Raw genomic sequence first — 16,908 nt, 5'->3', positions numbered from 1 at the left:
GTTCGTAGCCGCCATGTGGGTGCTGGGAATCAAACCCGGGTCCTCTGCAAGAGCAGTCAGTGCTCTTAACCACCGAGCCAACTCTCCAGCCCCCTTCTTTTTTCTTTTTTAAGATAAGATCTCAGCATGTGCCAGTGTTAGGTTTTGACTTGTGTGAACTTCTGTAACTTCAAGCTTACTCCCACATTTGGGAAAAGGTTAGCAAGGGTACAGAGCAAGTTAGATGTAGTTCCTTGACTGGGGCTCTATGTAGTCATTGAGACATAGAGCCTGTTGCCATGCTTATTCAGAGCATTCCTACCTAGTTAGACATGGGACTCTAGAACAGTATTTATGAAAGAACACAGAAGTTCAGTAACCTAGGAGACAGGAGACCGAGCCCCTAGTGTGGTCTCCAGCACAGGTTCAATATCCTTTATCTAGAATGCTCCTGGCTGGAAGTAGCTCAGACTCTAGGATTTTGGAGACTGGGGAATATTTATGAAAGAACACAGAAGCTCAGTAACCTAGGAGACAGGAGACCGAGCCCCTAGTGTGGTCTCCAGCACAGGTTCAATATCCTTTATCTAGAATGCTCCTGGCTGGAAGTAGCTCAGACTCTAGGATTTTGGAGACTGGGGAATATTTACATAGACTTTACACGAACATCTTTAATCCCAATATTTGAAACTTTTAGTTTTTTTTTTTTTTTTGAGACGAGGTCTCTCTGTAGCCCCAGCTGGCCTAGAACTTGCTATGTAGACCAGGTTGGCCTCCATCTCACAGAGCTCCACCTGCCTCTGCTGGGATTAAAAGTATGCGCCACTATGCCTGGCCTTAGATTTTGAGGAATTTCTGATTTCTCGATTGGAATACTTCATATGGTCTAACTTTTAGTTCTGGTAAATTAGGAGAGTTAATTCCCCAAACTGGATATTTAGTGCAGCAGCAACATGACATGGTCTTCTGCCAAAGTTTACAATTCTGTTCACATTTCTAAAAATGATTTATTTATTTTATATATATGTGTGTGAGCATGTGTGAGCATGTGTGAGCATGTGTGCACTGTGTGTGCAGGATCTCAGAGACCACAGAGGCCATGGGATCCCCTGGGACTCGGCATGTGGGGGCTGGGATCTGAATCTGGGTCCTTTGCAAGGCATCAGAGCTCTTCACTTCAGAGCAATCTCTCCAGTCCTCTGCTCACATTTTAATGAAAGTTGAACATTTCACGATGCTGTAAGAGGTATCTGAGCCAGCTAGTGGCTCACAGATACTGTCTCTGAGGCAGGCACATCATCTCACTTCTGTTTGGGAGAGAGACCACACGTCCAGTTCCCCCTCCTTTGTTTCCTACATTTAAGGGTCCCATTTAAGTTTGTTAACACAGTGCCCCCCTCTGCACATCATACTGATGTGTCTTTGTCTACTGTGCACTGATTACAAAATAAGATTCATCTTAGAAGTAAAAATAAAACTGAAAAGCTTGAACTCAGGTCTCCGAAATGCCTCTCAGAGGAAATGAATGAGACTTTAGTATTTGAAGGTTTTTACTAGATAGTAACTATCTGTGTTGGCTTCCTTCACCCTCAAAGGAGGGAACGACCTGTTGTATATTCTCAGATAAAACTTTATGATTTTATGATAACATTTATGACTTATCTCTGTGGTAGAAATGCTATCCCACTTGGAATATCAGATGCCCGGAAATGTTCTTTAGACCCTCAGGTCAGTGCTGCTCTGTAGATACAGGTGTGGACCCCAGATGCAAACCACAGGTGTGACTTTTTTTACACTTCTTAGTTCCTACATTAAAACAATAAATTAGGCTGGGCATGGTAACACATATCTTTAACCCCAGCACTGAAGTCCTGGGATTACAGGCGTGAGGCATCACTCCTGGTCTGTATTTCCCCGAAACCACCATTTATGTGCCATGAACTTAAACCGTACTATTCACCTTACTTGGCATCTCATTCTACAGAGACTCCAGTGACCTAGTTGTGACTATTGTCCCTATTTTACAGGTAAGAAAGCGGGGGCTGAATAGCGTAATTCCATGTAGCAGGCAAGTGGCAAAGCAGGATCGTGTTCCAGGACTCCCTGCCCGATGGCTGAACGGAATCTGGGTTGTGAGAGTTGCTGTGATTGGATGCTTTGATGACTGAGGCTTGACGGGATAGTGACAGTGCCAGTCTCCTCTTGTTGCAGGTGGCTGTGTTACTGCAATGTACCACAGTTCTGTGACAGCCTGCCTCGGTACGAGACCACCAAGGTGTTCGGGAGAACGTTGCTTCGTTCTGTCTTCACCATCATGAGACGACAACTCCTCGAGCAAGCCAGACAGGAAAAAGACAAGTTGCCCCTTGAGAAACGCACTCTGATCCTCACACATTTCCCGAAGTAAGTGGGGGACTGGGTACTGCGGGGCTTGGCTTGATCTTGGGACCTGAGGTTGCTAAGTACACATGAAAGCCTGCTTAAGTACCAAAACCACGACTGTCAGAGAACACATCCTAAGAGGAGGGAGAAGGCTCAGTTCCTGGAGAGTCATCTTGGGGGTTTTCCAGTCCGTTTATTGACTTAACTCTGTCACCACAGTTACTGCCCCCCACCCAACCTGGCCTGCTGTCTCTGGGCTCCATGTAGTGAAACCAGCACTTGTCTTTAAAATAATTCGATTGTTCTTTGACAGTTTCATACACGACTACAGTACGTTCTGACCGCTCCCTGCTCTCTGTCCCTCCCTCACTAGTAAGCGCCTTTGCACATTTGCATCTTTTAGTCTCATTAGCATCCCCTGGGTTCTGCCAGAGCCATCGTGTGGTCATGGAATTGAAACTGTCCACGAGCCTGGTGCATTCATCAGTAGGCGCTCAACTGAAAACAGCGGGCTCCCTCCCTAGTTCATCAGTAAGGGCTAAGTCCTCCTCCCGCTGTGCCTGACTGTTGGGAGGCCAAAGGCTCTCCCAGTGCTTCGCTTTATGAACTCAGTCACCAGAACTCTAAAGGAAGGTGGGGAAGAAATGGGGGTGCATGTCTGTCCACTCAGGGGTTGCAGGAACTCAGGCGGTCTGTTTTTCAGCCTTCTCTTAACCCTGGTGAGGCACCTGCCTCCTTACCCTGATCCTCACCCTTTGGAAGTAGCCTGCTAGAGCAGGGCTGGTGTGCGAACTTCCTTCATCTAAGATTTGTGTGGCTGGACTGTTGCTTGTAGAATGTGCGTGGCCCTCTGGCCCTTGTGCGCTGCTCTGGGCACTAAAGCAGGCATAATCTTTCAGATGAAAATGTCCAAGCAGGGCCTGGAGAGATGGCTCTTACAGGACCCAAGTTTGGTTCCCAGCAACCACATGGTGGCTGACAACCTCCTGTAACCACAGTTCTGGGGGAACTGATGCCCTCTTTTGGCTCTGTGGGTACCAGGTGTGCACATGGTGTACATGCATACATGCAGGCAGAACATGCATCCATATAAAATAAAAATGAAATAAATCTTTTAAAAAATTAGTTAGATAAAACAATAGTTTTCTGTATTTTGTTATTTTTATTTTTTTATGTGCGTGAATGTGTTGCTCGCATAAATGTAAGTGCACCTCCATGGTGCAGTGCCCGCAGAGGTCAAAAGAGGGCATCGGATCCCCTGGCGGTACAGATGGTTGTTGTCTGCCATGTGGGTGCTGGGAACCAAACCTGGGTCCTCTGCAAGAGCTCTTAAGTGCTCTCAACCTCTGAGCTGTGTCTCCAGCCTGAAGATGGTTTTCTGATAGAAACTGACTGACCACTTCCTGACTGGAATCTGAATCCAAAGGCTGACATAGAAAATGCCGTCGGTAATTTTGAGGAACTCGAACCAACTACCTGACACCTGCCTGAATCTCCACACATCTGGGTGTGTCGCATTTTCTGCATTTTGCATTTAGTCGGCTCTGTGGTGGGGTAAAGAGGGACCCTGGCACCCACATGTCTATGGTGCTAATGGAGATATTTTCATGACTTTTCATAGTAACAGTTTTTTCCCCTAGCAAATTCATTTTGCTCCTCACTAATTACAGTGTGTTTTTCCTCAGCTGGTAGTTCTGACATGCTTGTGCTGTTGATCTGAGAAATCAAGGCCGCCCTTCTTTCTCCTCTGTTACTAATGGTGGGGTGCGACCACCCGCTTCTCCTTCTAAGTCCGTCTTCATGGAGTCTGGCACCATCTGAGGCTGTTGGGGATTTATACCTGCCATTTTGGCAGGGGAAGCACCCAAACCGAGGTCTGAGGCCGCTGTATGAGCTTGGGCTACTTGTTCGGAGGGAAAACCGCATCAGGCGACCACCCGCTTCTCCTTCTAAGTCCGTCTTCATGGAGTCTGGCACCATCTGAGGCTGTTGGGGATTTATGCCTGCCATTTTGGCAGGGGAAGCACTCAAACCGAGGTCTGAGGCCGCTGTGTGAGCTTGGGCTACTTGTTCGGAGGGAAAACCGCATCACAGGCGTTTCTTCCTGCCTGCGTATGAGGCCTTTTCTTCCCTGACTGGCTTCATTAAATTTTAAATTAAATTATTTTGTTGCACCTGGATTAAAGCTAGGGTTGTGTACATGACAGGCACATTCTCGACCTTGGAGCTGTATGTCCAGGCTTTCCGCCCTTTTGTCCTGTCTTTTGTTGTTGTTTTATTGTTTTTTTTCATTTTTTTTTATTTAATAACTGCATGATTAGAAGAAGCATTTTATTACAGCTTTAACATATTCAGTAACACACTCCAGAGCAGGGATACATCTCTTTCAAAAGTGGCTGTAAATTTTTAGGTTCACAGTTGAATTAATACAGTCATACAATATTGAACTCAGTATAAACCCTGTAAGACATAAAATTGAATGAGTTTCTACCCTTTAAAGAAGATCTCCATTTCATTTTAAAATATGGTTTCCTACATTTTAAACACTTAGATGTTTGCACATGTGTCTTTAATCTCTATGTATGTCAGTCGGTTACACTCAGATCCTTAGTACCTGAGTATGGATGTAAAGTCATCAGGTAGATTTCACTGGTAATGTTTATCACCTCTACTATTTAACATGAAGTATATTTTTATGCTTCCTCCTCAAATATGTCTTTGATTTTAATTTGATTTTTTTTGTGTGTATCTATCTCATACAGAAAATCCCACACAATCTTATCCATCTATATACCCAGTTCCCAAATGGTACCCTCCCATAGCCTTCCCCCTCCCACACACTGGAGCCCACATACTCTGTCATCTGTTAACTGTCCGCTGTGTTGTCAGTGCCCCCATTCCCCAGTGCTTGTTTTTTTTCTGTCTCTTTGAAGCAGGGTCTCCCTGTAGCCCCAGCTGTCCTGGAACTCACTATGTAGACCAGGCTGGCCTTGAACTCACAGAGATCCGCCTGCCTCTGCCTCCCAAGTCCTGGGACTACAGGCGTGCACCACCATGCCTGGATGCTTGTTTTTTAAATATAGAGTCCCTTGCTAAATTGCCCAGCTTGGCCTTGAACTTGTGATCCTTCTGCCTCAGCCTCCTTAGTAGCTAGGATTACAGACTGGTATTACCTGACATGGCTTCTCTTGGCTTTAACTTGTGCCTTTTCTTACAAGATTATGATTATTACAAGATTCCTTCCTCCCTCCACTTCACTCCTTCTCACGTTCCTCCCTCCTGCCCTCCCTCCTTCCTTTCCTGGGAAGTCACGAGCCACCTTGGCCTCTCCTGATCCTTCAGTTTATCCCAAGCGCTGGGATTACAGGCATGTACCACCACACCCACCTCAGCTCCTTTTTTTTTTTAAAGTTTAGTATCCTCATTCTAAAGTGGACATGCTGGGAAAAAAAGCTTGATTTAGAGAATAAAAATAAGAAAAAGGGTACTCACACCCTTACTGCTCTGAACTAATTTGTTTTTAATTAAAAATGTTTTTTCCTTTTGTTCTGGGAACACGTCAGTAGCTTGCTGTATAACCCAAGCTGGACTCAGTTTCACAATCCTCCTGCCTCAGCCTCCAGAGTCCTAGATTCTAAACATTTTAGATAGTTTTATTTCTTCTCTTTGAATTAGAGAGAAAAAAAGTGGTGTTGAGACTGGGGGTCCATTTCCGTTGGTCTCTAAAACTTGTGATCTACTTGGTTTATAGCACAGCAGGAAGTGACTTATTTATCTCAGACCTCAACTCTGGCCCTGCTGTTTAGTAGTTGTGGGAATTTGGAGTGCTTTCTTAGCCCCTCTGTGCCATGGCTTTTCCATCTGTGACACTGGTGCAGGAATGGATCCCATTTCAGTGTATTTATGAGGGTCCAGTTCAGTAATGTGTATCATCAACCCCTCTAAGGGCTGTCAAGTGGCAAGAGCTGGGTACAGGTGTGTGGTAAGGAAATATCCTGGGCACTGAACTGATGGGGGATTCAGTGAGAGGCTCTGGGAGCTGCCCAGGCAGAGCAGGCACTTGATCCACGTTAGCCACATTGGCGGTAAGGCCAAGGACAGTGCCGTGGAGAGCTGGAATTGTGCCATGAGCCCCGCTAAAGAGCACTGACACATTCCCACTGATGGGGTGGGTGCACCTTGTGGCCCATGCCCTACCAAATTATGCAGAGTTAAAAGCTGATAAATCAGGCTGGGGAGATGGCTCACCAGTTAAGAGCACTGACTGCTCTTGCAGAGGACCCGGGTTTGATTCCCAGCACCCACATCGTGGTTAACAACCACCTGTAGCTCCAGTTCCAGGGAATCTAATTCCTTCTTCTGACCTTCTCGGACATTGTACGACATGGGTGCACTTACACACATGTAGGCAATACACTCATACACATAAAATAAAAATAATAAAATAGTTTTTAAAAAAGCTGATAAATCTGAGGCTGGAGAGACAGCTCACTGGTTAGGGGTGCTTGTCACTGTTGCAGAAGACCCAAGTTTGGTTCCCAACACCTGTGTCAGGCAGCTTACAACCTCATGTAACTCCAGCTCCAGGGGGTTTGACACACTCTTCTGGCTTCAATAGGCATCTATACATACATACACACGTGTGGTTGCGCGCGCGCGCGCACACACACACACACACACACACACGCACGCATGCACGCACGCTGAAAAAAATCTGCGACTGGAGACATAGCTTAATGGTTAAGAACACTGACTGTTCTTGCAGAGGACCCAGCTTCAGTTCCCAGCGCCCACATGGCACCTAACAGCCATTCATAACTCCAGTTGTAGGGGGTCCAATGACCTCTTCTGGTCTCTGTAGGCATTGCATGACATGGGTGCACTTACATACATGCAGGCAGTATAATCATACACAGATAATAAAAATAGATAAAAATTTTAAAAAATCTTAAAAGGAGGTAAGTTTGTAGTGTTGCATTTCTGTGTCTGACTGTGCCAGCCCAACTAAGTCGCCACTTGAGTCAATTCTCTAGTATATTTTGCCACAGAAACCTTGGGGCTAAGGTGGTTCTGTAGGTAACTAAGGCTTTTGTCTTCTGGTAATACATTAGTGGGTTATTTTTGATCTGTTTTTAATTTTAAATTCTTGTTTGTGTGTCTAGGTTTTTGTCCATGTTGGAAGAAGAAGTATATAGTCAAAACTCGCCGATCTGGGATCCGGATTTTCTCTCGGCTTCTAGAACCAGCCAGCTAGGAATCCAAACAGGTACATTTCCGTTTTTGATAAATCAGAGAGCAACCTGGAAGGGCAAGATGGAGTGCTAGTTGTAGCTCACTTTGCATTTATTTATTTATTTTTATCAGAAAATGGATGACTAGGACAGACAGGTCTTGCGTCCCTATTCAAGAAGAGGAAGTGGGTGCCGGCCCAAATCCTGCCACCGTGGCTCTGTGGCTAGCAGTGCAAGTGCAAGCAGAATAGTTCAAGTCACAGTAACTACAGGAGGGCTTCATTTGCGCAGTGCGATTTAATAGGGGTGGGAATGTGAGGGGTGAAATCCCAGGCACCTCAGTCTGCAGTGAGATGCTGGCTTTTTTCTGTTAGCTGTAATATTTTCTTTGCTTTTGCTGTAATAAAATACTGTGACAAAACAAAGCAAGAAGCAAGAACAACAAAACCAACCTAGGGAGAGAGGGTTGATGTTGGTTTATAATTCCAAAGGGACGGACTCCATCATGGGGCAGTCATGGCAACGGGTGGGCATGGTGCCTGGAGCAGGAAGCTAGTTCTCACACAGCATTCTCACACAGTAAGCAGAGAGAGAGAGGGAGAGAGAGAGAGAGACAGAGACAGACAGAGACAGACAGAGAGATACAGAGAGAGAGAGAGAGAGAGAGAACAGAAATAGAACCAGACTATAAGACCTCAAAGTCCACCTCCAGTGATGCACTTCCTCTACCAAGGCTCTACCTCCTAAAGGTTCTATAACCCCCCCAAACAACACCACCAACTGGGGATCAAGTACTCACGTTCCTGAGCCTATGGGGATGTTTTCTCATTCACACCACAACAGTAGTCAATGATGAGGAATGTCCTGGACTCAAGATTCAGTCTGGCCTTTTTATCTCTGTTTCATGAGTTAGTTTACTACGGAGATAATGTTGAGATGGTGAATGGAAGAGGGTTGTCCTGGTCTCAGGGTGTGGAATACTTCCCAGCTGGGCTGGGGTGTTCTTGCTGCTGTCTTTAGTTACCTAGTGGCACCTTTTGGTGCTTGTGAAGTAGGGAGACTGATGCCCTTTTGGAGTCTCAGGGACCCCAGCAAGATCATCTGAATTCTTGCCTTTGACACCAGGAAGACTGGGTGGAGAAGTCTGGCAAGAGTTCCCAGCTTTGGCCAGGTGTGGTGGCTTATGCCTTTAATCTCAGCACTCAGGAGACAGAGGCAGAGGCATGTGGATCTCTATAAATTTGAGACCAGCCTAGTCTACTTAGTAAGTTCCCAATGAGCTAGGGCTACATAGCAAGACCCTGTCTCAAACAAAACAAAACAAATCCCAACTTTGATGCCAAGAGTTTTCTTAGCACTCTAACTCACTAGTCATATAAGACCTTGTGGCGTCACAAAGTCCAAGAAAGGTAATTTTATTCTCACTTAAAAAAATAAAAAGAAGCATATCTAGGTGTCATGGTGCGTGCCTTTAATCCTAGTACTTGGGAAGCAGAGGCAGGTGGATCACTCTGTGAGCCAACCTGGTCTACATAGCAAGATCCTGTCTCACAAACAAACAAAATGGGTCATGATTTACATGCAGTAAAGCTCTCTCTTACAGTGTACTGTGAGTTTTGACATGGTGATTGTCACTAATTAATTCCTTGGTAGAAGCACTCTGAAAAGTGTCCCTGTGTGTATGAAAACTCCCTTTGACCTTTGCCTGCTTAAACCCCTCCCCTTCTGCTCAGCTTGTGGTCAGGTACCCATAGCTCAGGGTGGCAAAGGCAAAGGTGGTCTGTGTGGCTCAGGTTGTCCTTGAGCTGGACCATACACCCTGGTGTTACATGAGGCTGTCAGAAGTGCACTGTCATCTCCTGCTCTACTGTAATTGCAGTGTGTTCTTTGGGGGTAAGAAGAGTGTAATCACCCTAATTGGCATGTCTGCACACCCATGCCCATGGTAAATGACTCACAGTGCTGGCTCTGTGGTTTTGCACGGTACTCCTGTATCTTCTGGATTCCCCAGTGTTTCCTCTGCTCACATCGCCCCATCACACTGTGAAATTCAAGACTGAGTTTGAAGAATGAGCACAGAGCCTGGCCCTTAGGGCACTTCGAGTCTTCGTTCAGGGGTTGGAGAGGTAGTCTCGCTGTGTCACCCAGACAAGCCCCAAACTCCGGGGCTGAAGCACCTTCCTGCCAAGTACCTGGCAGTGCAGGTGCCGCCGATTTGACCCAAGTGCTCCGTGGTTAGAAGTGGGCGGGTCGGTGGCTCACTTGCATGGCTAGCTCACTCCATCCCCGCTTGGCTGCTGGGAACGTTGCCTGCAGAGACACCCGAGACTTCACAGGACCCTCGGTGCACCGCCTCTCTGGCATCCCTGCTGCCACACGCGTCCTGTCTGTGGCGGGCGTTACTCAGAATGACTGCTCCCTCACAGCCTCTCTCCTTTTTAGCTACAGATCAGTAGTACACTCAGCACAGTAACATCCTACGATGTGTAACGGAAACCTACAGATTTAACAGTGGGTTTACCGGACTAAAACAAGGAATTCCAGTCTTAGGGACGGGCATACTTAACCTATTGCCCCCCCCCACTGTCACCTGGTAGAAAAGTGTGTACACACACACACACACACACACACACACACACACACACACTTCCCATCCCACTGCAGTACTTTTCTGCTGTGATGAAGTTTGTTCTGGTTTATGGTTCCAGGAGGGGCATCCATAATGGGGAAAGGGGACAACAGGAAACTAAGAGATCACATTTCACCCACCCCCACAGGAAGCAGAGGGGAAAAGCAGGAAGTGGGGGTGAGGCTATAAACACTCAAACCCCACCTCCAGTGACACACTTCCTCCAGCAAGGCTCTGCCTCCCGAAGGTTCCATAACCTCCCCAAACAGCACGACAGATGGAGGACCAAGTGTTCAAATACTTGAGCCTATGGGGACCGATTTTCATTTTAAACTACCGCTTTTGGTAAATTATATATTATTTGACAGTTAACTGTTCCCAGTTACTGACTCAGTTTAGAGCAAGGACATTTTCTTTCATAGAACCAGCGTGTCCACATTGAAGCCAGGAAGTTTAATCTGGATACAATGTGATCTGATTTTGCTGCTTGTGTCAGTGATGTAGTTTAATGTCTTTTGTTTATTTTATTTCATGTGTATGAGTGTTATGCCTGCATCAGTGTAAGCGCACCCGTGTCGGGCAGCGCCTGTGGAGGTCAGAGGCGTCAATCTCCTGTTAAGGATGGTTGTTAGCTGCCATGTGGGTGCTACAGTTTGACCCTGGGTTTTCTGCAAGAGCAGCCAGTGCTCTTAACCGCTGGACCCTTTCTCTAGCCCCCAGTGTTGTAGTTTACTGACAGTTTTCCATCAGCGCTGGAGTCTCAGGATAAGACTTGTCTACTGCTGACACCTGTGGGATTTGATCACATGGTTAATGTAGCGTCCTCTGGCTTTTTCCACTTCAGGAAATGTTCTTCATGGGGAACTGGTATAAACTATGTAAATATTCCTTTATTGTCAATAGCATTCAGAAGGTTTAACCTCCACACGCAGTTATCACCATGACCGCCAAATGGTGATTTGTTTATTAGTTTATTTTTATCGATTAGATTTTTTAAAGCAAATTTATTTATTTGCCAGTATTTTTCCATATGAATGAACTTTGCCTTCATTTTTATTTATGCGTTATTTTTTTCTATGTGGATTCAGATGTAGCTTAAACCTATTCAGGGAGCTACAGCCCATTCCTGTCGACTGCCTTGATGGCCTGACAGTCTCGTGTACTCGGCTTCTTGTCTAAGGAAGGGGTCCCCTGACACCTTCTTTTGCTTCTCTTTGGGGCAGTGATCAATCCTCCTCCTGTGGCTCGGCCGCTGTCATACAATCCAAATTCTTCCCTGGAGCTGGCCAATGTAGGGAGTCCTGCCTGCAAAGCCTCCTCTGGGCTGGAAGCAAACCCAGGTAAGCTCTTAAGGGGTAAGAGAGTGCTGCTCTCATTGGGAACCCCGTCATGTGTAGACCCCCAGAACTGGATGTAGACCAACTACAGATGGTGTGTCACCAGACTCTTGGTGACCAGAAGTTACTTTGCATTAAGCTTTGGTCTGCATTGGTTAGGTATTGCTGTGTAACAAATGAACCCAGAATGCAAAGCCGTAGAACTATAAAAGCTTACTATTGTAGCATCCATATGGTGTGTTTTCTGGTAACTGACAGGTTTCAGCTAGCCTCGCTCAGTCTTGGCTAGGCTTTCTTATGAGTCTGTGGGCTTCGTTCTGGGCTTGGCTATAGAACTTAAATGGAAGCAGCTTTCTTCTACATAGATTCATCCTCCTGGGACAGTTGCATGGCACAGAGCACGTTCTTGAGGCAATAGTAAGAGCTCCACAGGGCAAGCTAGAATGTGCAGTGTTGGCTCTGGGCAGTTCTGCTGCTGCCCAGCCCACTGCCCTTTGCTGGGCACCACATCAACCTGTTTTCTTTCTAAAAGAGAAAGAAATATGTAGTATATGAGGTGGGAGACTCTGACATTTAATGCAGGTCACATGGGGGATGGAGAAATGCCATTGACAGCTCTTGCAGGAAAGACTGCAAAGTCATGTGGTCTGCTGTGGAATTTGAAGACCCTCCCTTAGCTGCAAAGCCAGTAGCCTCAGAGTTAAATAGGGTTAAATGGAACCAAAGCCCTGTAGTGAATAATCCACAGCGTTGGTGAAGTCCTGTCTAGACGTGGTGCTTTACCTGAGGAGCAGATTAGGTTTGGACATTTAAAATTTGCAGTTGTAGACTTTAATCCCAGCACTCGGGAGGCAGAGTCAGGTGGGTATCTGTGAGATCAAGGTCAATTTGGTTCATATATCAAGTTCCAGGCCAGCTGAGGCTACAGGGAAACCCTGTCTCAAAGAGAATAAAAAAAAAAATTAAAATTTGCAGTTATTAATATCTTTATTTACAGGACTGGGCATGTGGCTCAGTGGTAGAGTGCTTGCCTAGAACACAAAAGGTCCTGGATTCTGTCCTCAGCAAAACAACACACACACACACACACACACACACACACACACCAGTCATAAACATAAATGCATGTTATGAAAGTTAAAAAAACATGGAAAGCTGGGTGTGGTGGTGCACGCTTTTAATACTAGCACTTGGGAGGCAGCCTGGCCTACATAGTGAGTTCCAGGCCAGCTGGGGCTACAGGGAAATGCTGTCTCAAAAAGACAAAAATAAATAAATAAATAAATAAATAAATAAATAAAATAAATGTAGCCATGGAAAAACCAAGCTTGAGACTAGAAAGGAGAAAAACACATAGTGAGCTGGGCATGGTGGTGTGCCCTTGCCATCCCAAGCCTTTGGAGGCTCAGGTAGGATCATTGTTGGTTACATAGTGAGTTCAGACCTTAAGGCCACATTGGGCTACATAAAACCCTTAAAATGAAAAGGCCACCAAGCTGCATGTTCTCACGAAGAGGACAAAGAGCATTTGCAGCCTGTGGATGTCCTCGCTTACTTGTGAAGTATCATTTTCTGGCAAAAGAACCCCGAACCAAAACACACTGTGATACTGTGATGTTAATGTGGACCATTCCAGTATTTGTTTTAAACTATTTTTTTCTTTGTGTGTGTGTGTGTGTGTGTGTGTGTGTGTGTGTAAATCTGAGGTTAACACTGAGAGCTTTTCTTGACTGCTCTCCGCTGCTCCTTGAGGCAGGGTGTCTCATGTGAACCCAGAGCTAGCAGATGTGACTAGTCTGGCTAGACAGCTTGCTCTGGGGATAGCTGACCTCCACCTCTCCAGTGTTGGCGTTATGAAGGGCTGCCATGCATGCTCAGCATCTGCATGGATTCTGGGGATCTGAATTGTGGTCCTCAGTTTGCATGGCAAGTGCTTTAACCACAATCCATGTCCTCAGCCCCAGTTTGGTTCTGAAAAAGTGTAGTAATTTGCTATCATTTTTTCAAATATATATGAAGATATGTTAAACATAATGCATCCTTGTATGTACTCCTGTGTGTTTGTGTATGTATGTTTGTATGTGGAGTATAGCAAGTTTATAAATAATCAATTCAATCATAGTTAAAGGTCTAAGCAATCCATAGATCAATCACACAAAATTATAAATGAAGGTCTTGATTTTTTAGCTGTCATGTGGGTGCTGGGAACCAAACCCAGGTCCTCTGCAAGAGCAGTCAGTGCTCTTAACTGCTGAGCCATCACTCTAGCCTCTGCACATTTGTGTTTTAAAAACATATCATTTTAAGCTATTAAAACAGGCTTCAAGATTTTTTTGATATCTTGGTCATGAGGACCATACAATCTGTGGCCACAAAGGACTGTATTAGAGCCTTGACCTCACTGTGTAGCCAAGGATGATCTTGACCTCCTAATCCTCCATGAATAACAGGAACTAAGCTGTTTGTAGGTGAAGAAACCTGTGCTTGGGGCTGAAAAGATGGCTCAGCAGTTAAGAGCACTGGCTGCTCTTTCAAGGACCTGGGTTCAGTTCCCAGCACCCACATGGTGGCTAACAACCCATCTGTAACTACAATTCCAGGTGATCTAACACCCTCTTCTGACCTCCGCAGGCATTGCGTGACATAGGCACACTTAAATGCATGTAGGCAAAGCACTCATACACAGACAATTAAATAAATTTTAAAAAGAAAATCAGCTGAGCAATGGATGTGATGGCATATGCCTGTAATTTCAGCATTCAGGAAGCGGTCAGTTTGAAGTTTGGAGCCAGGGCTATGTAGCAAGATCGTCTGAGCGCCCCCCAAAGTTTGATTCATCAGTGTGTGTTTTCCATTTCAAATCACTGATTTGTTTACCTTTCATTCTGAACATCACAGGAGACAAGAGGAAGATAAATGAACCCCATGCTCCAGAGGAGGCCAAGAAGCCCCGAGTGACCGGGGACATTCCTATGGAATTGATCAACGAGGTCATGTCCACCATCACGGACCCTGCAGCAATGCTTGGACCAGAGGTCAGCAGGGTGACGTGGGCAGGCAGCTGGTAGGGTCCTTCTGCTCTCTCTCTCGACCATGCCAGCTGCTGGGGGGAGGGCGCGGGGGAGCCGAGAGAACGCTGCTGGTTTGCATGTAACCTGGAGGTCACTGTGGGAGAGGATGAATGGTGGTTCCTCTTAATGTCAGAGTACAAGACCACATACTATAGTTTCATGCAGTTGAAAAACTTATTTAAGAATTTCAAACCTCTCTTAATGTTGCAAAAGAGCTATGTTAAAAATTTGTGGACTTTGCGTCTAGAGTCACCAGTTAATATTGTGTCCCATTTCCCATTCCTGTCTCCTCTTTGCCTGTGAACCATTTAGAATGCAGATGTTCTAGCACCCCCCTACTGTGTACGTGTGTCTCATAAGAAGGCTACTTTCATGTGGGATCACATGTAGTTAGCATTCAGAAAATCCAGCATAGTTACAGGGTCATTAATCCAGGGTTAGCGCACTGGAGCCTACCAGCCCGATCTGGTCTTCAACCAGTGGGCTCAAGTGATCCTTCTGCCTCAGCCTTCCAAGTATGCAGGAGGACAGGTATGCTTCACTAGTCTGGGCTTGTAACTGAGTTCTCACGGTATTGTCTGTGGCCTTCAGTGCATGACAGCAAACTTGAATAATTGAGACTTGGGATGTATTCCTTGCAAAACGAAATATTTATTAACCTGACCTTTCACTGCAAAGTTTGCTGACCCTTTCTGAATGTGAAACCCATGTCAAGAGCCCCATCTTAGCAGACTGTGTCATTTGTAACATTTATTGTTGCTATTAAAGGCTCAGTTAGGCACCATGCATTGCAGTCAGGTTTTGTTTGTTTTTTGGTGTTTTTGAGACAGGGTCTCCCTGTAGTCCCAGCTGGCCAGGAGCTCACTATGTAGACCAGGCTGGCCTGGAACTCATAGACGTATGCTTGCATCTGCCTCATTACTGCTGGGATCAAAATTGTGCGACAACTCAGCTGACTTTGTGTTTAGTTTTTATTTATTCATTTTTTTTAGTGTCTTAAAAACCTTTTTTTGAAACAGGGTCTCTTGTTGTCCAGTGTGACTTGAACCACTTTTACTCATGACCTTGAACCACTAATCCAAGTTTCTGTGGTGGTGGGGATCAAACTTAGGGCTTCCTGGTGCTAGGCAAGCAGCTAGCCTGCCCCAGCTCTTTAGTTTCTAACTGAAGTTTCTCCAGGCCTTTGCCGCCTTTCACTTCCATTATGGGGAGGTCTTATTGCCTGGTTTTGCAATGTCTCTGTTTGGATTTGTGTAATAAGATCCTGGTTACTAGATTATCTGACTAAGGCATTTTTGTTACAAGCGCTGCTGGCTGCTCAGTGCTTGAACCCCAAGAACAGGGAGGCTTAAGACGTTTCCAGGAAATGAAGACATGGCCCCAGTAGTATTTTATAAACAATGTTTTTCTGTCTTTTTGGTGTGGCTCTGTTAGATTAAAGGATTAGGTTTCACTCTGCTTCATCTCTGTGGTTATTTAACGATACCAAGGATAATTCAGAGAACTGAGTATTGCAACTGACCCATCTTATAACAGTGTTCTTTCCTCCTGGATTAGCCAGCCTGTGGGGACCCAGGGCTGAAGCTCCCCTGTGTGTTTTGTAACTTCACATCAGCCAAGCTGTGACGTTCTCAGCTGGAAAGTGGGGATGCGGTCACCCATTTCAAAATCTATTAGCTGGGCTTAGACATGTGCTGAGCTGGCTTGTACTGGCATGCACAAGCAGGTGGTTACATTTCCAGGTGCTCTTTGTAAGCTGGTTGTTAAGTATCTTGGGATGAAATTGACCACAGCGGGACCTGGTCACCCAGACAACCAGCTAGAGTTCAGGGGCAAATGCTTCGATTAGGACTTTTCTTCCCGACAGGGCTGTTTGCTGAACATTTCCGTGCTTGGCACTGGGTGGATTAAATGAGGCAGGGACACGAAGTGCTGACAGAACGCTGAGCTGTGGTTAAGGGGAGGGGTGGCACTGCGGTGGGGGGAGGTGAGGGATGTCCACAAACTCTTCCAAAAAGAGATGTTTAAGAATATAAATATGGGGAGCTGGAGAGATGGCTCAGTGGTTAAGAGCACTGACTGCTCTTACAGAAGACCTGCGTTCGATTCCCAGCACCCACAAGGTGGCTACAAACTGTCCTTAGCTCCAGTTCCAGGGAAATCTGAAGCCCTCTTCTGACCTCCACGGCATTGCACAACACGAGTGTACTCACATACATGCAGGCAACACACTCGTACACATAAAATAATATATATATATATATTTTTAAAAGTAGAAC

General features: G+C 45.7%; 1 protein-coding gene across 1 annotated transcript in view; it reads left to right on the top strand.

Annotated features, from left to right (window-relative positions):
• The window catches only part of Kat2b (lysine acetyltransferase 2B), a gene marked incomplete at its 5' end in the record, with an annotated part of 71,164 nt that overhangs the window by 26,243 nt on the left and 28,013 nt on the right, over window positions 1–16,908 (top strand). The window contains 4 exons of the mRNA XM_029563515.1: window positions 2,191–2,382; window positions 7,524–7,627; window positions 11,445–11,561; window positions 14,457–14,593. Coding sequence (XP_029419375.1) covers window positions 2,191–2,382; window positions 7,524–7,627; window positions 11,445–11,561; window positions 14,457–14,593 — 550 coding nt within the window. The remainder of the gene's footprint in view (window positions 1–2,190; window positions 2,383–7,523; window positions 7,628–11,444; window positions 11,562–14,456; window positions 14,594–16,908) is intronic.

The sequence above is a fragment of the Nannospalax galili genome, unplaced genomic scaffold, assembly GCF_000622305.1.
Source record: "Nannospalax galili isolate Female #2095 unplaced genomic scaffold, S.galili_v1.0 scaffold215, whole genome shotgun sequence".
NCBI lineage: Eukaryota > Metazoa > Chordata > Mammalia > Rodentia > Spalacidae > Nannospalax > Nannospalax galili.
The sequence above is the reverse complement of the archived record's forward strand: the minus strand, read 5'-3'. Positions and strand labels throughout refer to the sequence as shown.